At 46.6% G+C, this 21,052-nt stretch overlaps 2 protein-coding genes across 2 annotated transcripts in view; both read right to left on the minus strand.

Moving 5' to 3' along the window:
• RAB11FIP4 (RAB11 family interacting protein 4) overlaps positions 1 to 11,012 on the minus strand; it is a 28,266-nt gene extending 17,254 nt beyond the window's left edge. Inside the window, exons 1-3 of the mRNA XM_075279576.1 lie at positions 10,754 to 11,012; positions 5,322 to 5,409; positions 4,547 to 4,635 (exon numbers count right to left, since the gene is read on the minus strand). Coding sequence (XP_075135677.1) covers positions 4,547 to 4,635; positions 5,322 to 5,409; positions 10,754 to 10,906 — 330 coding nt within the window. The 5' untranslated portion in view covers positions 10,907 to 11,012. The remainder of the gene's footprint in view (positions 1 to 4,546; positions 4,636 to 5,321; positions 5,410 to 10,753) is intronic.
• A 1,318-nt stretch (positions 11,013 to 12,330) lies between these two features.
• On the minus strand, positions 12,331 to 21,043 carry SCPEP1 (serine carboxypeptidase 1). Its single transcript, XM_075279549.1, has 13 exons — positions 20,937 to 21,043; positions 18,864 to 19,006; positions 16,589 to 16,678; positions 16,227 to 16,382; positions 16,073 to 16,147; positions 15,151 to 15,223; positions 14,975 to 15,012; positions 14,734 to 14,862; positions 14,154 to 14,253; positions 13,808 to 13,921; positions 13,603 to 13,740; positions 13,374 to 13,531; positions 12,331 to 12,562 (listed from the first exon to the last, which is right to left on the minus strand). The coding sequence occupies exons 1-13, from the start codon at positions 20,995 to 20,997 to the stop codon at positions 12,500 to 12,502; spliced, it is 1,338 nt and encodes a 445-aa protein (XP_075135650.1). The 5' UTR covers positions 20,998 to 21,043; the 3' UTR covers positions 12,331 to 12,499.
• Positions 21,044 to 21,052: the final 9 nt, after the last annotated feature.

Here is a 21,052-nt window from a genome sequence, read left to right on the forward strand (position 1 = left end):
CACAGGTGTTCTATGGGATTCAGGGCTGGACTCATTGCTGCCACTTTACAAGTCTCCAGTGCTTTCTCTCACCACCATTTTCTAGTGCTGACCTGAAGTGTGTTTTGGGTCATTGTCCTGCTGGAAGACCCCTGACCTCTGAGGGAGACCCAGCTTTCTCACACTGGGCCCTACATTATGCTGCACAATGTGTTGGTAGTCTTCAGACTTCATAATGCCATGCACACGGTCAAGCAATCCAGTGCCAGAGGCAGCAAAGCAACCCCAAATTATCAGGGAGCCTCCGCCATGTCTGACTGTAGGGACCGTGTTCTTTTCTTTGAAGGCCTCTTTTTTTTCCTGTAAACTCTATGTTGAGGCCTTTTCCTACTTTTGTCTCATCTGACCAGAGAACTTTCTTTCAGAACGGTTTTGGCTTTCTCAGGTAAGTTTTGGCAAACTCCAGCCTGGCTTATGTCTCTGGGTAAGAAGTGGGGTCTTCCTGGGTCTCCTACCATACAGTCCCTTCTCATTCAGACACTGACGGATAGTACGGGGTGACACTGTTGTACCCTCGGACTGCAGGGCAGCTTGAACTTGTTTGGATGTTAGTCGAGGTTCTTTATCCACCATCCGCACAATCTTGCGTTGAAATCTCTCATCAATTTTTCTTTTCCGTCCACATCTAGGGAGGTTAGCCACAGTGCCATGGGCTTTACACTTCTTGATGACACTGCGCACAATAGACAGTCAGATAGACTGTCTAGATAGACAGGTCTTTGGAGATGGACTTGTAGCCTTGAGATTGCTCATGCTTCCTCACAGTTTTGCTTCTCAAGTCCTCAGACAGTTCTTTGGTCTTCTTTCTTTTCTCCATGCTCAATGTGGTACACACAAGGACACAGGACAGAGGTTGAGTCAACTTTAATCCATTTCAACTGGCTGCAAGTGTGATTTAGTTATTGCCACCACCTGTTAGGTGCCTCAGGTAAGTAACAGGTGCTGTTAATTACACAAATTAGAGAAGCATCACATGATTTTTCAAACAGTGCCAATACTTTTGTCCACCCCCTTTTTTATGTTTGCTGTGGAATTATATCCAATTTGGCTTTTTGACAATTCTTTTTGTGGTTTTCCATTGAAGACAAATCAAATGAAGATATTACCAAAGAAATTGTGATTGCAATCATTTTCTGGAAGAAACTGAGTATTATCTGACAGAATTGCAGGGGGGCCAATACTTTTGGCCAACACTGTATATACCTCAGAGCTGGCAATCTAATTCTGTATCCTACGTCCTGTGTATATGCAGCAGATACATGCTCTATATACCATAGAGCTGACAATCTAATCCCTGTATCTTACACCCTGTATATATACAGAATGATCTATACCCGCAATATCACAATCACCACCATCATCATCACCGCCATTCACCAGTCAGTCTCTCAGCATTCTGATACCCTTTACCACCTGCCCCTTCTACCACCTGCCCCTTCTACCACCTGCCCCTTCTACCACCTGCCAACATCTTCACCCCCATTCACCGATCAGCCTCCTGCCACCTGCCCCTCTTTTCATTCTTCCCCCAGCACTACTGCTGATAATGGCTGGAGTCACAGGGTTTACTCAGCTGAATGGTGGTGAGGGATGGCCTGTGTCTAATTCCTTCCCCCCAAAAGCTGACCCCCATTTGGACATCTGTCCCCTCTTAACATCTGCCCCTTCTAACACTTATCTCCTACCCCTAACATCAGCCTTCTCCCGACGCTTGTTGCCTCCTAATACCTACCCCATCCTGACACCTGCTCCCTTCTTACACCCCCCATATATTATATTGTATTATATTATACATCCCCCCCCATATATTATATTATAGAGCGCCCCCCATATATTATATTGAGTCATTACGAACAGAGGGAACTTTTCCAAGTGTTTCTTTCTGGTAATATTGATGCTTATGGCTTACAGCCAAGGAAAACCCAAAAGTCATTATCTCAGAAAATTAGAATATTATATAAGACCAACTGTAAAATAATGTTTTAACACAGAAATGTCGGCCAAATGAAACATCTGTCCAGTAACTCCCCTCAGTACTTGGTGGGGGCTCCTAGTACACGAATGACGGCATCAATGTGGCCTGGAGGGATCGGCCTGTGGCCCTGCAGAGCTCGTGTTATGGAAGCCCAGCTTGTGTGATAGCAGCCTTCAGCTCGTCTGCATTGTTGGGTCTGGGGTCTCTCATAGATTCTCTATGGGGTTAAGGTCGGGCCAGTTTGCTGGACAATCTCACACAGTGATACTGTGGTACTTGGTACTTTTGGCAGTGTGAACAGGGGCCAAGTCCTGTTGGAAAATAAAAATTCCATCTCCAAAAAGCTTGTGGGCAGAGGGAAGCCTGAAGTGCTCTAGAATCTCCTGGTAGAGGCTGCGCTGACTTTGGTCTTGATAAATCACAGTGGGCCAACACCAGCAGATGACATGGCTCCCCAAACCATCAGTGATAGCAGCTTGGATTGTGTACAGCGGCCGCTCCGCTCTCCCTCCAGACTCAAACTAATGACCACTGAGTAACAGTCCAGCTCTTTCTCTCCTTGGCCTAGGTAAGATGCTTCTGGCGTTGTCTATTAGTCATGAGTGGGTGGACACATGGAGGTGACACTTGTAGCTCATGTCCCGGATACGTCTGTGTGTGGTGACTCTTGCAGCACTGACTCCAGCAGCGGTCCACTCCTTGTGAATCTCTCCTATGTTTTTGAATGGCCTTTTCTTACCAATCCTATCACGCCTGCGGTTATCTCGGTTTCTTTTGCACCTTTTTCTACCATACTTTTTCCTTCCACTCAACTTTCCATTAATATACACCTGCCCCCTACCTACGATCTGCCCCCTACCTACGATCTGCCGCCTACCTAACAACTGCCCCTCATAACACCTCTACCCTCTTAATTCCTCCTTCTCTGCTGTCTCATACAGCTGATCTGCGGGGGTCCCAGTTGTTGGACTTGGGTCTAATATCAATGGTTTACGCTAAGGATAGCCCCTTTAAGTTAGGATGGGTTAGGCTACACACACATGACCATGGGCATCAGTCGGATCCGTGGGGTGGGAAAATGGCATAGACGGCACATGGATTATATTTGTGTGCCACCTGCGCCTCCATGGTCCCATTCATTGCCGTCAGTGAGTCCAGTCCAGGCCAGATTTCATAGGCCGTGTCCTAAGTTTTCCCCCAAGCTCACAGTGTGCTACCTGTGAAAAAATTGGCTAATACACTAACCGTGCACACGTGTGTATGAGCCTTAGTCTGTATTCAGTAACAGCAAGCAGTGACCGTGTCCTATCGCCTCCATGTAACATAAAGACTGAGGTGCCATGCTAGGTATGGGCAGTGCACAGTACTACTTCTCCTGTAGACTTAGGCAGTTAACAGTACTACCTCTCCTGTAGGCTTAGATAGTGCACATCTTTGTACTGGTTCTTGTCCTGGTGATGAATCTGTAGTCTGGGTCCTCCCCCTCCTCCTGCCTTGTCATCCTATCCTATCCTACAATTAATTAATTAATTAATTAAACATTTAATTTAATTTTAATTTTTGGGATGTTTGTTCCTCAATCACACATAAACGGCTGAATGGATTTGGATGAAATTTGGCACATAGATAGATTGTAACCTGGATTAACACATAGGTGACTTTTATCCCGGTAAATGACATGGCTTCACAACTGTTATGAATTTATGTTCATATACTATATTACACTGCACCTGCAGCAGCTTATCTCAGCCAGGTCTGTTATCCCTCTATGTAAACACTCAGCTAACCCTCAGTCCATTCTGTACATGTCTTTGCATATTATCTGATCTGCTCCAGGCAACATGCTGACACACTGGATGGGAAAACACCTTTAATCCAAATTGGCAGTTTGCCAATTTGGAAAAAGAAAATCTAATTTGTTGCAAACAACGAGAGCTATGAAGGTAGCCAGAAATCACAGAGTTCCCCTCAAGCGGAGCCGCCAACAACACGCTCATTATATGGTGTCCCAGCGAACTGCTGAGATGCCGCAACAATCACAGGCACGGTGCAAGAAACAAGTTCAGCGGCAGGCCAGCTTCACGGTTGCCAAAATGCCGAAGCAAGCGGTTGATCAACACCAACAACACGCTCATTATATGGCATCCCAGCGAGCTTCCGAAATGCCGGAACAATCACAGGGACAGCGTGAAGAACAAGTTCAGCAGCAGGACAGCTTGAGAGCTGCCGAATGCCGGAGCAGGAAAACCATTGACGGCAGCAATTTGCTGAATATAGGCGGATCATGGACACCAACAACACGCAGATGAAGTCGCAGGCAGAGGCTAGTGTCTTTATAAAATTCTGAGGTTTTGACTTTGTGTTCTTGTTATTCACATCTCACTCGATGATTGCCGAGTGCCATATCTATTAACCATTTGCTGTGTGTCTGGTAGTTCACTGGAGTGGGCCTGGTTAGGGCTGTGTCAGCAGTTTTCCTCCTCCAGTACATGCAGTGTTTGGGGTTGAGCTGGGGAGTGAACCCCAACTTACCTGATAGTAGTAGCCATCGTAGCGGGGCGAGTAGGGTGGAAACTTTCTGCTGTTAACCTGGAGGATGCCCTTCAAGAGCTCATTACACCCTGACATGAGAGAGCGAGAGAAGAGGCCATCAGGGAAAGCACAGAAAAAATCCATCATTATTATCATCCCCCATCACCATCATCACCAACATCATGACTATCATCATCTCCTCATCACCCCCATCATCAATATCATCATCCCCATCTTTATAAACACCACCACCATCATCATCAGCATCATGATCACTACCATCACCACCATTACTACCATTATCATCACCACCAGCCTTGTTATCACCAACATCATCTTCATTCCCATCATCATCCTCATCATCACCACTACCATCATCATCGAGCAGCCTCAGAATAGAGGGGTTGACAGTCCTTTGTGCTGTGAGGTTTCCTTTAGAAGGGTTAGAGGAAGCCTCAGTAGTCACTGGCCCTTATGGGGTTATGTGTTGGCCATATATGATATCTGAATAGTAAAGTGAGGGAGTCGTGTCCCCCCCCCCCCCCCCCCCGACTCCAACTCCCCCCCAAACACACTTTACTAGCTTTGGCAATGCCAAATATCTATTCGGACGTGCCAATAAAGCCTGTTTGATTTGATTTGATTTGGGAGTCAGTGAGGAGCACTATTGGGATGGGGGGTCTAGAGGTAGAACTGTCACTGTCTTAGAGTACTAGGATTGAGGGCAATGAACACAATATTGAGCAGCGATCAGTCACATGACACATAGTATTACCTTTCATGGCCAGCACCCCCTGACAGAAGTCCTTAAAGTTTATCCGTCCCAGGTCCTGGGGGTCCAAATATTTAACCAGCTTTCCCACCTGAGAAGAAAACGCTAAATTGTAAAGAGGGAACAGAACACCCTAATACTGTAACAATATATGGAGATTATATAGCACCCCGATATTGTAACATTATATGGAGATTATATAGCACCCCGATATTGTAACATTATAGGGAGATTATATAGCACCCCAATACTGTAATATTATAAGGAGATTACAGGACACCTCAATACTATAACATTATAAGGAGATTACAGGACACCCCAATACTGTAACATTATATGGAGATTATATGACACCCCAATACTGTAACATTATATGGAGATTATATGGCACCCCAATACTGTAACATTAGAATAATAATAATAATTAATAATACATTTTATTTATATAGCACCAACATATTGTAGGGTTCAAATACAGACAGATACATTACAAAGAAAATCATTTCACACAATGGGACTGAGGGCTCACAAGAGCTTACAATCTATGAGGTAGAGGGGGTGACACAAGAGGTAGCAGGGGCAGCATTGTAATAGAAGGAGATTACAGGACACCCCAATACTGTAACATTATAAGGAGATTATAGAACAAGCTGTAAGGTTGCACTATAGAAGGAGCAGGCAGTAGGATATGAGATATATGTGACCTCTGCTTATATATAGCCACATATAGGGATGAGATACTGTACAATCCTCACACTAAAACTGCAGCACCAAGAAGAACAAGCTGTAAGGTTATGGAAATGGAGGTGTCGCTAAGGCTAGATTTACACGATGGTTCCGTGTGTTCCCCAGATTCAGGCCCAGAGCAGGACTTGTAGTATCTTAGTCTCTATGTCAGCCCTGTTCAGTGTTGTGTGTCTGATGACCAGTTCATCAGTCTTCAAGGCCTACCAGTGCACCCTTTATTTATGACATGTGGGTGTATTGTGCACCCCCCGAGTGATCTGCAGGATAGCCTTGATACAGAGCAGGTTTACACAGGGTCGGCGTCAGCGCACGGCGTAGTCGGGCAAGTGCTGGGGCCCACAGAGCCTCTGGGGGCCCCCGGCACTTGCCCGCCCTAGCACTTGCCTGTCCCGATTTCAGCTCATCGGCGTCCGACGGACGCCGATGAGCTGAATACATAGGCGATTAAAGCAGGAGCTGTGACAGCTCAGCTCCTGCTTTAACGCTGCGGCGTGTGTAGGCGCGATGTGATGACGTCACATCATGCCTACAACTATGTGAATGGCGTGAGAGCATAGAGAGGAGCGGCGGGGGAGCGATGGAAGGTGAGTGTGTTTGTTTTTTGTGTAAAACATTAAGGTGGAACATAATGAAGGGGGCCAATGAAACTGGGGGGCATATCAAGGGGAGGAGGGGAACGGCATGACACTGGGGCAAAGAAGGGGGGGGGAACGGCATGACAATGGGGGCAGAGACAAGGGGACATGAAACTTTGGGCAGATGAAGGGGGGAGAACGGCATGAAACTGGGGACAGAGATGGAGGGGGGACATGAAACTGGGGGCAGAGGAGGGGTGTATATGAAACTGGGGGAGAGATGGAGGTGGGGCATATAATTTACTGGTGACTGTAGGAGGATTATACTGTGTGGGAGCACACGAAAAATTAATGAGAATGGGCGGAGTCAACATAAAAGCAGGCACAGCTAAATTTGCTGCGGCGCACAGAGCGTGCCGCACATTTTATCCCTCTTTCTACTCTTCAAAAGTTGGGAGGTATGGCGTTGGTGACGCCACACTCCTGTGTGACGTCAATCACTTCATCTGCGACGTGCAGTGTCCCGACTCCCCCGCCTCCTCCACAAGGGGGCCCACTGAGGCTCTATCGCCCAAGGGCCCTTAAAAACCTGGCACCAGCCCTGGGTTTACATATTGCCACATCCATATGTCAGATTTCTCTTCTTGTCCATATTAATGCCTTTACTTTAGGTTTAATGTCTTGTCACTCTCAGGCCGAAGCTCCAGATCTTTAGTGCTAAATCTACCAGTAATAATAATGATGGAGTTTTGGCTCTTCTGAGCCGTCTTCTTCATGGCATCTTTTTGCGGTACGCTTCTTGGCGTTCTAGTATCGGATCATTTGCTCAACTACAAAATCTTGTAGAAAAACTCTCAGAAAAGTGGAAGATGTACAAGCCTCAAAGGTGGGACCAGCTTCATATTGATGCTTGTGGAATAAAGGGATTATCCATTTTATAATATTGATCAATATTAGGTATGGGATGATCCAACACTGTAGCACTGCCCTTAGACTTCCATAATAAGGTGCTGCAGTACCTACAAGCCCGGCAGCCATGGTGAATCTCTGCAAGGATGGACCATCTGATTGGAAGAATGGCGCATAGTAATCCACTCTGTACAGCAGGTGAAATGGGATATCACATCTCAAGCCTAGGGTGGCACAAACCATCAGAAGGCATTCACATAACATTGGGCTACGAGCCAAACATCCAGTTACAGGGGCTCCAAAGTCTATCATGGTGCACAGCAGGAAAACAATGGGGTTGGAATGGAGGTCCATCCTCTTCAGCCATGAGTCCTGCTTTAGCCTTGGATTGATTTGGAGACCACGTGGGCAATGCTATGAAGTAGGAAATCTCATATAGGTTGACACTGTTGTACCCTCGGACTGCAGGGCAGCTTGAACTTGTTTGGATGTTAGTCGAGGTCTTTGGAGATGGACTTGTAGCCTTGAGATTGCTCATGCTTCCTCACAATTTTGCTTCTCAAGTCTTCAGACAGTTCTTTGGTCTTCTTTCTTTTCTCCATGCTCAATGTGGTCACACAAGGACACAGGACAGAGGTTGAGTCAAATTTAATCCATTTCAACTGGCTGCAAGTGTGATTTAGTTATTGTCACCACCTGTTAGGTGCCTCAGGTAAGTAACAGGTGCTGTTACTTAAACAAATTAGAGAAGCATCACATGATTTTTCAAACAGTGCCAATACTTTTGTCCACCCCTTTTTTATGTTTGGTGTGGAATTATATCCAGTTTGACTTTTTGACAATTCTTTTTGTGGTTTTCCATTGAAGACAAATTAAATGAAGATAATAATACCAAAGAATTTGTGATTGCAATCATTTTCTGGAATAAAATGAGTATTGTCTGACAGAATTGCAGGGGTGCCAATACTTTTGGCCAACACTGTATATCTGGTACACTAACAGCTCAGTATTACGTTGATCTGATGGTAGAACCAGCGGTATGGTCATTTTGTGTAGCTTGTGTGGCCTAAATGTGCTACCACGGCCTGTAGGGTCTCCGTTTTTGGTCTCTCGACGTTATTGGTCGGCCATTGCAAAGGGAGCCGCCAATCCTGATGATTTGTGTGCCCAAGTGCCTTCAGCGTGGCAGAACATTGCTCAAAGATCCATTAATAACCTCAGAGCTAACAAGCCAAGGCGTGCAGGTCCGGGAATTTCTGCGTCTGGTTCTCATAGTCGGTACATTGAGATGTTTTGAATATTTTGTCGCATTTCTATCATTTCTGTCATTACCATATCTGTCCATCTTGGGATTTCCAGAATTCAAGACTTTTCCTTCTTGGTGTTGCAATTTCGATGTTGAGTGTTGGTGACCTCGGCTTGTAGTCAGCCACGTACAGGAATGGTATATATGTGACTAGGGATGAGAGAGCTATTTTGGGGTATATAATCTGAGGCCTAGTAGAGGCGCTCCTGAGCTCTGCTGTGATGTCCAGTTTTCTTTCTCGGGTGTCCCCATTGTCTTCCAGAGACGTCATGATAATTTCTTTAAAGTGTCATGATGTCAACGCACCCCTCCATGTGACCCCTGGGGCCCAATCAAAGACTTCACCAAGGCCAGGGCCGCTCACATCACAGAGGAGGCAATAAAACATCCAGGAAAGACCACTGACCACCACAGCCCAGCAATGGAGAGGTGAGAAACGTTGAGGATGAGCTGTTTTTTATTTTTCGGCACCTTCCCTGGGCCTCCAACTACTCCACTATGGAGACTGAAGAGACCCCAAAGAACAATAGTAGCATTTCCCATTCAGAAACCTTCAGGTGAACCTCACAGATATTCAGGAGACAAATCTTGTGAAGTTTGACCATCACTCTATGTAACCTCCAATTGCAGATAGCCATGTACAGGAATAAGATACTGTATATGTGACCTCCACTTAGAGACAGCCACATATAGGAATGAAATGTATGTGACATTCCCCCTATTTCTTCCATTGCTGCATTTTTGATATTCATTTGCCAAGTGGAGATGATTCTGGTGTTGGACAGGGGTCAGTATGGACGCTTTGACCAGTCTATGACAACACCACCTATATACACAATCTGTGATGTCCTGTGTGTACGGACACCTTATATCATAGTCAGCAGGGTACAGGGGTCAGTATGGACGCTATGACGGTCCTGTGACTACCTCATATACACAAGCTGTGATGTCCTGTGTGTACGGACACCGTATATTATAGTCAGCAGTGTACAGGGGTCAGTATGGACGCTTTGACCAGTCTATGACACCATCACCTATATACACAAGCTGTGATGTCCTGTGTGTACGGACACTGTATATCATAGTCAGAAGGGTACAGGGGTCAGTATGGACACTTGACAGGTCTGTGACTACCCCATATACACAAGTGATGTCCTGTGTGTACAGACACCGTATATTATAGTCAGCAGGGTACAGGGGTCAGTATGGACGTTATGACGGTCCTGTGACTACCCCATATACACAAGCTGTGATGCCGTGTGTGTACCGACACTATCTATTAGTCAGCAGTGGACAGGGGTCAGCATGGACATTATGACGGTCCTGTGACTACCCCATATACACAAGCTGTGATGTCCTGTGTGTACGGACACTGTATATTATAGTCAGCAGTGGACAGGGGTCAGCATGGATGCTATGACGGTCCTGTGACTACCCCACCTATATACAAAAGCTACAATTTGCTGTGTGTAGTGACATGACAAAGAGACAATGGCGGCACAAGAGGGACCTACCCAATATTACGTAGGTGGTTTTAATATTATGGATGATCAGTGTATATATAGATATAGGGAGGGGGTGGGTACATGTTTCTATTAATATCCACCCCTCCCCCACCTCAGCCTTCTTCAGTAATAAATCAACCTGTAGGACAATAGATGTAACTACAATCCCCAATCATTGCTGAGCCTTGTAGTTCTGTTACAGCTGAACATGACGTAGATCAGTCCATGGACCATTTCTGAGCTGTTCACCGTCAGTGACAGGCGAGGATGCCGGGGGGGGGGGGGGGGAGTGATATGGTGCGAGGGATGCGGGATGTAAGGGTTAATTACATATGATGATAAGACAAGGGGGGGGGGGGCGACATATATTCTATCCATTAATTATTTTCTCACCTCATCTCCTTGAGCAAACTGCTGCCCCAGATCCACAAAATCCTCCACCCTGATGAAGCCATCAGCATCCTCATCACAGACATCAAAGACCTCACGCAGCTTGTGGAGCAACTGCTGGACATGACCCTGCGCCTCCGGCTGGATGCTGTCCATCAGGGAGACTACAGAGAGCAGAGGCTGCCAGCTGCTGCCGCCATCTCCATCCCCTCAATAATACAATGACAGAGGAGGGGGCCGCGGAGAGAGAGAAGGAGGGAGGGGAGAGAGAGAGAGAGAGAAGGAGGGAGGGAGAAGACAGGCAGAAGAAGGGAGCAGAGAGAGAGAGAGAAGGAGGGAGGGAGAAGACAGGCATAAGAAGGGAGCAGAGAGAGAGAGAGAGAGAGAGAGAGAGAAGGAGGGAGGGAGAAGGAGGGAGCAGAGAGAGAGAGGGAAGCAGAAGAAGGGATAGAAGAAATGGACCAGTCTCCAAGGAGATAGGCAAAAACCAGCGCTTACCCAATTGCACAGGTAGAAAAGGCAATTTTATTGAGCACGACGCGTTTCAGGCTTCACAGCCCTTTCTCAAGTGCAAGACAATCTTTAAAAAACATATATATTCAAACAATAAAACCATGTTTACAGAAACAATAAAAAAATATACATATACCAAAGCATGTATAGAATGTAAACGGAGCATATAATGAAATTGATGAGCAACCCAAAGTTGTAATGATAAATGTTAATTTCCAATTTATACTTTTAGTCTATAAAAAGATTTTATGAATTTATTTGTCCAATAATTTATGGGCTCATTGTTCTTTTTATAAACTAAAAGTATAAATTGGAAATTAACATTTATGATTACAACTTTGGGTTGCTCATCAATTTCATTCATAAAGTCGAACCTGCTTATATTTTGTGGAATAATAATTTTATCAATTCATTAATCTATCGGGCTATTAATTTAATCTATCGGGCTATTGATACACTATCTTACAAATAAATGCTCAGTTTCCATTCTATACCTGCTTTGATATATGTATACTTTTTATTGTTTCTGTAAACACGGTTTTATTCTTTGAATATATATGTTTTTTAAAGATAGTCTTGCACTTGAGAAAGGGCTGTGAGGCCCGGAACGCGTCGCGCTCAATAAAATTGCCTTTTGTACCTGTCCAATTGGGTGAGTGCTGGTTTTTGCCTATCTCCATGGAGGCTGGTCCATTTCTTCTATCTGTTCGGACGTCCCTGTACCGCTGCCCTTCTTCACCTTATTGATTGTTACTTCCATTGGTTGTTGTGTCTCACACAACCTGATCAGGTGAGCAGTCACCTGTTGTCCATGCTTGTCCTTTCATATACTGAAAGTATTACACCAGGAACGGCTCGGTGCCCTGTTCTTCTCTCTTTTGAGGCAGAAGAAGGGAGGAGAGCGCGAGCGAGAGTGAGAAGAAGGGAGCAGAGAGAGAGAAGAAATACACCCAGGATTTTTCACTCTGGCTGTATTTAGAGTACAGCAGAATAGTGACTGCACTATGAGACTACACACACCAGGCGGCGCCCAGACATTTTGCCCCTTATCAGCCAGATACAGAACATTTATGTAAATTATACCTTTATTTCCAATTTCACATAAAATCTGTCCATGCATCACCACATCATGTGATACATTTGCGGCTGTAGCGCCAACCAGTGGCTATCTACATGATGATCCACAGCAAAGCGTCCTGGAGCCCGATGGTGGAAGGAGTTGGTGACTACCTGTAATCACGTCTGCTTCATGATCATTTTCAACATCTGCAGCGAGGTCAATGGCTGATCAGCTGGAACCTGAAGGATGAGAACAAAGCCCCCTGCTGGTCATATGTTGTAACTAATGTCTATAGAGGAGAATGTTGCTCCTGCTTGATACACAACAGAATTGCAAACTAGGGAGGAGGACACTGCCCCTGCTGGTCATACAATGTAACAAGTGTGTACAGAGGAAGACTCTGCCCCTGCTGGTCACACACTGCAACTCTTATGTATAGAAGAGGACGCTATCTCTGCTGGTCACACACTGTAACTATTGTCTATGGTGGAGTATGCTGCCTCTCCCCACTGGTCACATGATGTAACTGTTATCTATAGAGGAGGAGGACACTGTCTCTGCTGGTCGCATACTTTAGTTCCTGTCTTTAGAGGAGAGCACTGCTTTTGCTGATCACATACTATAACTGAGGTTTAGAGAGAAGGATGGTGACCCTACTGGTCACACATGGTAACTGCTGCTGGCCTCACACTGTAAAGAAGGAAACTGCCCTTGCTGATCACACAGTATAACTGCAGACTAGGGAGGAGGACACTGTCCCTCCCTGTTGGACATGCCCTTTAACTGCTGTGCTTACAGGAGGACACTGCCCCTGCTGGTCACATACTGTTACTGCTCTCTATAGAGGAAGATGCTGTCCCTGCTGGTCACACACTGTAACTACTGTATACGAAGGAGTACGCCGTTTCTGTAGGTCCAACACTGTAACTCTTGTCTATAGAGGAGGATATTGCTTCTGCTGCTCACACACTATAGAGGATGATATAAAGGATGTTACAGATGTGGCAGTAGCACCACATAACCAGCGATCTCGGCAGCGCCTGCACTCACCATGTGTCCTGCCTTCAGGATCCAGTAGAAGCTGAAATTCTCCCAAATCTTGTAGAAGGCCGCCGTCTCCTCCTCATCTAGACGCAGAGGCTTCCAGCGCAGGTTCCTGAACTCATCAAGTTTCTTCCATTGTAATTGTTTCACCCAAGTCTCTTGCCCTAAAAAAGAGGCATGAGGTACAGCAAACATCGGACACTGATGTGTAATGGCCATAGTGCTGGTCACTCACCCACTGTGTCCACGATGAGGTCCAGCTGGCCATTATACACCGTGACGTTGATCCCAGCAGACAGCAAGGCATCCACCACGTCTACCACAGGCTTCATGAAGTCACCAGCCATGTTGGTAAAGACTTGTCCTGCCTGACCTGGAGGAGAGAAGAAGAGTAGCCTGGCCGATGGCTCTCCTAGCGCTCCCTACAGGCAGACACTTACCTCCCCAGCGCACAGAGTCCGGGATGATCTTCAGCTTGGCTCTGATTGGTCCATTCATAAGCTCATCTAGAATATCATTGTGCAGGGGTTGAACGTGACGCAGGAACAATCGCCCTGTGTACAGCAGAGTGAGAAACGTCAGGTTACAAACCTTACAGCCCAAATATCTGGAAGGGTCTAGAACATCCCGAGATTTCTGGTGCAAGAACAGAATACCATAATCACAGAGGAGACAAACAGAGGAAACAGGGGCATGGGGATCATTCCTCCTCCCCCTGTCAAATGTGTGCCCCTAACAGACTGTTCACAGGGTGGGTGACACCTCCCCCCAGCCATGTGGTCTCACCGATATAAGGACTCTTGAATTTTGCCACATTTTTCGCAGCATCTCTGGTCATCAGTGACTCCTTGGTCAGGATATTGTAGAAGTTCACACCATCTGTGTTCTGACATCAGAGGAAAATATTTTCTGTGGTTATAATCACAGCAAGGACAGAAAATACGGAACTCCCCCCCCCATACTGCCACACCTCCAGAGGAGGAGCCGACAAAAAGGGAGGAGCTGAGACTACTGTGACACCAAATATACACAAGAGATTCGTACACCTTATATACTACAGTAACTGACTACCAGCCTATAGCTCTGAAATGTTGCCAAAGCCCTGCCCCCCTTATACTACATTACAGCTATTCATCTATTACTACTGACAACCAGTCTGTATATCATGTCTGAGAGGTTGTCACAATCCCGCCCCCTGTTACCGATATCACATATATATATAGCAATATAATAACATTGTGATCAGACACGACATCCACCACCACAATTCATCCATTATTATTGACAACCAGCCTATGGATCACATCTGAGAGGTTGTCACAGCCCCGTCCCCTAGTGGACCTACTCAGTACTGCCTCTGACTCACCTTCTCAATCACGTCCTCAGTCTGGGACCACAATTCGGTGGCTAGTGTGAACTGTCCTTTACTGAGGGCATCCTGGACAGCGTCGGCCACTGCCTGGACCTCCTTTAACCCACTTTCATCCAGAAGAGACTAGAGAACATTAGAGATAATGCATGACTAGTAACCACAGCACTAGAATAGATGACATGGACCCCATATGACGAGGGTGATTGGAGCCATGTTACAATATAGATCTACTTACAATGCTGTACAGGTACGGTCCCCAGGACAGAACGGAGTCTGTAAAAGAAAACAGAGATCACTATTGTCTCCTGCATGGTACTGACTTAGATGAGCCCCAACCATCCCCTCAGCACCCATACACTGGAGAGCAAAAGGCTCCTTTACACACGCACTATGTGTTCTCCAATTACCCACCGATGGGAGAAATCCACGAGTCACCCAGAGCCACTCCTCCAAGGGTGCACTTAATACTTCCCGCCGTGATGGCCTACAGGTGGAGAGACAAAGACCACCATCAGATCCAGGAGAAGAAGGAGGAGGAGGGACAATGACTTCATGAGATACAGGAAGAGAGGAAGTAGAGACAATGACATCATCAGAGACAGGAGGAGAAGGAGGAGGGACAATGACATCATCAGATAAAGGAGGAGAGGGAGTAGAGACAATGACATCATCTGATACACAAGGATGAGAAGTAGAGACAATGACCTCATCAGATACAGGAGGAGAGGGAGGAGAGACAATGACATCATCAGATACAGGAGGAGAGGGAGGAGAGACAATGACATCATCAGATACAGGAGCAGAGGGAGTAGAGACAATGACATCATCAGATACACAAGGATGAGAAGTAGAGACAATGACATCATCAGATACAGGAGGAGAGGAAGTAGAGACAATGACCTCATCAGATACAGGAGGAGAGGGAGGAGAGACAATGACATCATCAGATACAGGAGGAGAGGGAGGAGAGACAATGACATCATCAGATACAGGAGGAGAGGGAGTAGAGACAATGACATCATCAGATACACAAGGATGAGAAGTAGAGACAATGACATCATCAGATACAGGAGGAGAGGAAGTAGAGACAATGACCTCATCAGATACAGGAGGAGAGGGAGGAGAGACAATGACATCATCAGATACAGGAGCAGAGGGAGTAGAGACAATGACATCATCAGATACAGGAGCAGAGGGAGTAGAGACAATGACATCATCAGATACAGGAGCAGAGGGAGTAGAGACAATGACATCATCATATCCAGAAGAAGGAGGGACAATGACAGCAGACACAGGAGGAGTAGGGGCAATGACATCATCATATACTTCTTACCTTGTGTAGTGCCAGTGCTATAGCAGCCGCCATTTTGCCTCCATAAGACTCTGAGAAGATGTAGAATGGGATTTTCTGTGGAAAGAAGAACGTCAGCAGCTGCGGTCTACACTGACAGTGCGGTGCAGTATGTGCAGCGTACGTGGACACTCACCTGGAATTCTGGTTTGGCGTTGAAGAAAACGTTCAGAAGAACCAGCATATCACTGGCCACTGTGTCTACATCCTTGGCGAATGCCTCGCTGTTGGTGGTGTAACTGTATCCGGTTCCCACAGGATTGTCCACAAATAGGAGGCTGGCCAACTGAGTCTACCAGATAAGAGCAGGGGAGCAATGTGACCAAAACTCCAGTCATATCCAAAGGAGTAGCAGTAGCAGCTCTGGATGTGACTGGAGTATAACACTAGGTGTACCAGGAGAATTGTGCAGGCAGATCTGGATGTGACACCTCTGCTGACACTAACAGTCACCGACATCAGAGCGCCACCTAAAGAACACATTAATGCTATACGCACCCAGCTGCTCTTCCTGGGAATGAGCTTCGTGTCCCGGGGACCAATCTCTTCAAAGTTTCCAAATCCACAGCCGGAGGCTCCAGGACCCCCCTAAGAAAGCGGAAGAGAAGGAAGGAAGGAAGGAAGGAAGGAAGGAAGGAAGAAGAACAAAGGAAAGAAAGATGGAAGGAAAGAGCAGAAGAATAAAAGGAAATGTGGAGAGAAGGAAGGAAAGGGGAGATGGAATGAAAGAGGAGGAAAAGGTGGAGATATCAAACAGGAGGGAGAGAAAAAGGAAGGAAGGAAGGAAGGAAGGAAGGAAGGAAGGAAGGAAGGAAGGAAGGAAGGAAGGAAGGAAGGAAGGAAGGAAGGAAGGAAGGAAGGAAGGAAGGAAGGAAGGAAGGAAGGAAGAAAAAGGGAGATGTAAGGGAAAAAAAAAAAAAAGCAGGAGAGAGGAAGGGGGAGGAAGAAAAAGGGAAGGAAAGAAATAGAGGAATGAAGGAAAGTAGGGATGAAAGGAGGAAGAAAGAAGAGGGGAGTAAGGAAAGACAAAGGTGGAAAAGATGAAAGGGGGAAAGAAGAGGAAAATGAGGATTATTATACTGGTAATTTGGTTGCTCTACACCATTAGTGGCTCTCATAGACTGTACAACATCTTCACAAAATAACGCAAATGAACCAAAGTCCCGTCCTCCGGTGAATATAATTACTGGTCCAAAGTCATACAAGAAGAAAATATGGTTGGTCAACTTACAGGTGGTCATTTCAAAGAAGAAACAGAATACACAGCATGTGCAGCAATAAAGGCACCCCTAATTAATACTTGGTTGCACCCCCCCTAATTAATACTTGGTTGTGCCCTCCTAATTAATACTTGATTGCACCCCCCTAATTAATACATGATTGCGCCCTCCTAATTAATACTTGGTTGCACCCCCCTAATTAATACTTGGTTGCGCCCCCTTTGGCATTGCTGACAGGCTCCATCAGTTTCTTGTAGCCATCTAGAAGTTTCCTGCACTTCTTATCTGGTATTTTCTCTTCCTTTTCAAGCTCTTGAATGTTTTCAGGGTTCCCTATTTAAGCGCACCACAAAGATGTTCAATGGGATTGAGGTCAGGACTCATTGATGGTCCATTTTTTATTTCTCCACCATTCCTGGGTATTTTGGATGTGTATTTCGGGTCATGGTCTTGCTGGAGGACCCACGATCTTTCTTACACTGGGCAGTGACAGACTGTTCCACGTTGGTCTTCAGGTCTTTGGATGTTTGACCTGATGTTTTTTCCACCATTCACACCAACCTTTGAAGACATCTCTCATCAATGTTCCTGTTTCCACCATCAAAGGAGGTTCTTGACGGTTCCATGCTTGGCAAACTTCTTAATAACATTGCGCACTGTTGAAACTGGAATACCAAGATCTTTGGAGATGGCCCGATACTCTTTAGAAGTCTTGTGTTTGCTAATAATAGCAGTCCTGATGTCCTTAGACACTTCCTTTGTCTTCACCATTGTGACTAAGGAACAGGCTTTAAACACTTAAGTCATCGTTCATTGGCTAATTCATGTCACATGAGCACTGACAATTTATCAGAAGTGATTCTCATTTACCAGGGTCAATCCAAGCTTTCCCAGGATCATATGAAGGTTTAGGTTTTTTTTATTTTTCACTCCCATTGTTTTTTTGTTTTAAATTGTTGTCTATTGTTTGATTTTTTAGTATTTAACACAAGTGCTCGAAACAAAAAAGCTGTTTCACTTGATTCTTTTTTTTCAGAAGATATTCCACATCATTTACTTAATCTTCATGGGTGTCAATACCGAGAAGCAGGACTGTGGGTGGCAAGGCAGTGGGGTAGAGAGGAGTGTCAGAGCTTGAGGCCAGTGGGTGGAACATGATGTCACAGGTAAGGTCATGGCTGGAGGACAGTGGGTGCAACATGATGTCAGGGGGTGAGAGGTCAGGGTTGGAGGACAGTGGATGCAGCATAATGTCAGGGGGTGAGAGGTCAGGGTTGGAGGACAGTGGGTGCAGCATGATGTCGGGGGGGGGGGAGAAGAGGTCAGGGCTGGAGGACAGTGGGTGGAGAATATCAGGGGTGAAATATCATGGGATGAGGACAGTGGGTGGAATATGATGTAAGGGGTGAAAGGCTAGTGGGTGGAGCCTGGTGTTGGGAGTTCAGAGAGTGGGGGACAGTGGGTAGAGTGTTATGTCAGCTGGTAGGGGATGAAGTATACTGGGTGAAGCATGATGTCAGGGGTGAAAGGTCAGGTAATGAAGGTGTACCAACCTGCAGCCACATGATCAGTGGCACCTCAGTGTAGTTCTTGGTGGGGTGATCAGCATAGTAAAGCCACCAGAACATGTGGGCATCCTTCCTGACCGTCACATAGTCCCAGTCTTGCTTGGAGTCACTCACCTCTACCGCCCGACCTAAAACAGGACACAGTGACATAAGGACCATGCCATTTGACCAGTATATGGGGGTATCTGTACTCCGGGAGGTATAGTCGCTATCTTCACTCTCCTGGCTCAAAGTAACGCAACAAAAACGTGCTATAAACATAGTCTAAACAGCGTAGGGATATATCAGATGTATCAACCAGAATCAGACACTGAGACACATCTGGTGTATTGTCCGACCACTGGGCTAACTATTAGTAAGTCTGGGCTCATAGCTATCTATCTATCTATCTATCTATCTATCTATCTATCTATCTATCTCCTATCTATCTATCTATCTATCTCACATCCATATCTATTTATCTATCTTCTGCCTCCTATCTAGGTCATATCTATCTACTCTATCAGCTGTATCTATGTCCTACCTATTTATATTATATATATTCACACAGTGAATCTTGATGGAAGTCCTAGCTATGCCTCTGTACGCTGCAGTGTTGTAGTGAGGATGCAGGTCTTCTGGAATAAGTCCACCATGCGATAGTTACTTTTATAGATCAGCATTGTTTATTCCATGCTCCATCATGGCTCCCTGTCTAACAACTTCTCCCCCTCCACTCAGCTCCTGCTCCATTACTACCTCACTGTTACTAGGCAGACAAAGCAGAATAAGTAAGCAGAACAGAACATACTTATAAGAACATCACATACCCTATATAGCAGGGGTGCTCACACTTTTTCAGCATGCGAGCTACTGATAAAATGACAAAGACAAAATGATCTACGACCCACTGCTGTGTGGGTGGGGCCTGGGCCGCAGCATTGTCAGCCCCGCCTAGTTTCCGTGTCAGACTGGGGAGCGCGTCATCCCCCGGAGCTGCTGCTTCTGTCCCATGTGGAGCAGAGGGAAGAGGTCTGCGCTCTTGGCCTGTTTCTGGAATGAACGCTTCTGGCTGCCACAGAACATCACCTGGGCGGACCTGGCGGACATAGGCTGACATCTATTTTTTTTTATGTTACGCGATCGACCGGTAGATCGTGATCGACGTATTGGGTACCCCTGCTATGTAGTGTAAAGGGGCATCTGTACTCACCCCAAGCAGGTGAAGACAAGGGGCATCTACTGGGCAGGCAGTCAGGGGGTATCTGTGCACACCCCAGGCAGGAGACAATTACTCAGGGAGGAGGGGGTCTCAGTACTCACCTCCAGCTTTGGGCTGGTAATTAGGGGTTTCCATACTCAACCCAGGTGGAGGTTTGGTATTCAGGGGTTCCAGTACTCACCCCTGGCAGTGGGCTGGTAATTAGGGGGGTCTCAGTACTCACCCCTGGCAGTGGGCTGGTAATTAGGGGGGTCTCAGTACTCACCCCTGGCAGTGGGCTGGTAATTAGGGGGGTCTCAGTACTCACCCGTGGCAATGGGCTGGTAATTAGGGGGGTCTCAGTACTCACCCAGGACAGGGGACAGAGGGGTCAGGGAGTCTTGGCACTTAGGACAGGGGGTGAGCAGAGTTTGGAGGTCTCAGTACCCACCCCTGGCAGTGGACTGGTAATTAGGGGGGTCTCAGTACCCACCCCTGGCAGTGGACTGGTAATTAGGGGGGTCTCAGTACTCACCCCTGGCAGTGGACTGGTAATTAGGGGGGTCTCAGTACTCACCCGTGGCAATGGGCTGTTAATTAGGGGGGGTCTCAGTACTCACCCAGGACAGGGGACAGAGGGGTCAGGGAGTCTTGGCACTTAGGGGTGAGCAGAGTTTGGAGGTCTCAGTACCCACCCCTGGCAGTGGGCTGGTAATTAGGGGGGTCTCAGTACTCACCCCTGGCAGTGGGCTGGTAATTAGGGGGGGTCTCAGTACTCACCCCTGGCAGTGGGCTGGTAATTAGGGGGGTCTCAGTACTCACCCCTGGCAGTGGGCTGGTATTTAGGGATGGGGGGGGGGGGGGGTCTCAGTACTCACCCCAGGAGAGGGCTATGAGGGCAGCAGTAACAATTCCTATCAGGGTCCCCGTTGCAGTCATGTCGGGCTCCTCGGGTCATGTGATGATCAATCACGAGCTCGGAGTTTTCCTCCCT

The sequence above is a fragment of the Leptodactylus fuscus genome, chromosome 6, assembly GCF_031893055.1.
Source record: "Leptodactylus fuscus isolate aLepFus1 chromosome 6, aLepFus1.hap2, whole genome shotgun sequence".
Taxonomy (NCBI): Eukaryota; Metazoa; Chordata; class Amphibia; order Anura; family Leptodactylidae; genus Leptodactylus; species Leptodactylus fuscus.

Excerpts from the sequence above, each read along its gene's own strand:
- SCPEP1 (XM_075279549.1), bottom strand. The coding sequence starts at position 20,997 with ATGACTGCAACGGGGACCCTGATAGGAATTGTTACTGCTGCCCTCATA. Across the intron at positions 15,224-16,072 it reads TAGCACTGGCACTACACAAG|GCCATCACGGCGGGAAGTAT; the intron begins GTAAGAAGTATA and ends CTCCACCTGTAG. Across the intron at positions 13,922-14,153 it reads ATTCAAGAGTCCTTATATCG|GGCGATTGTTCCTGCGTCAC; the intron begins GTGAGACCACAT and ends TGCTGTACACAG.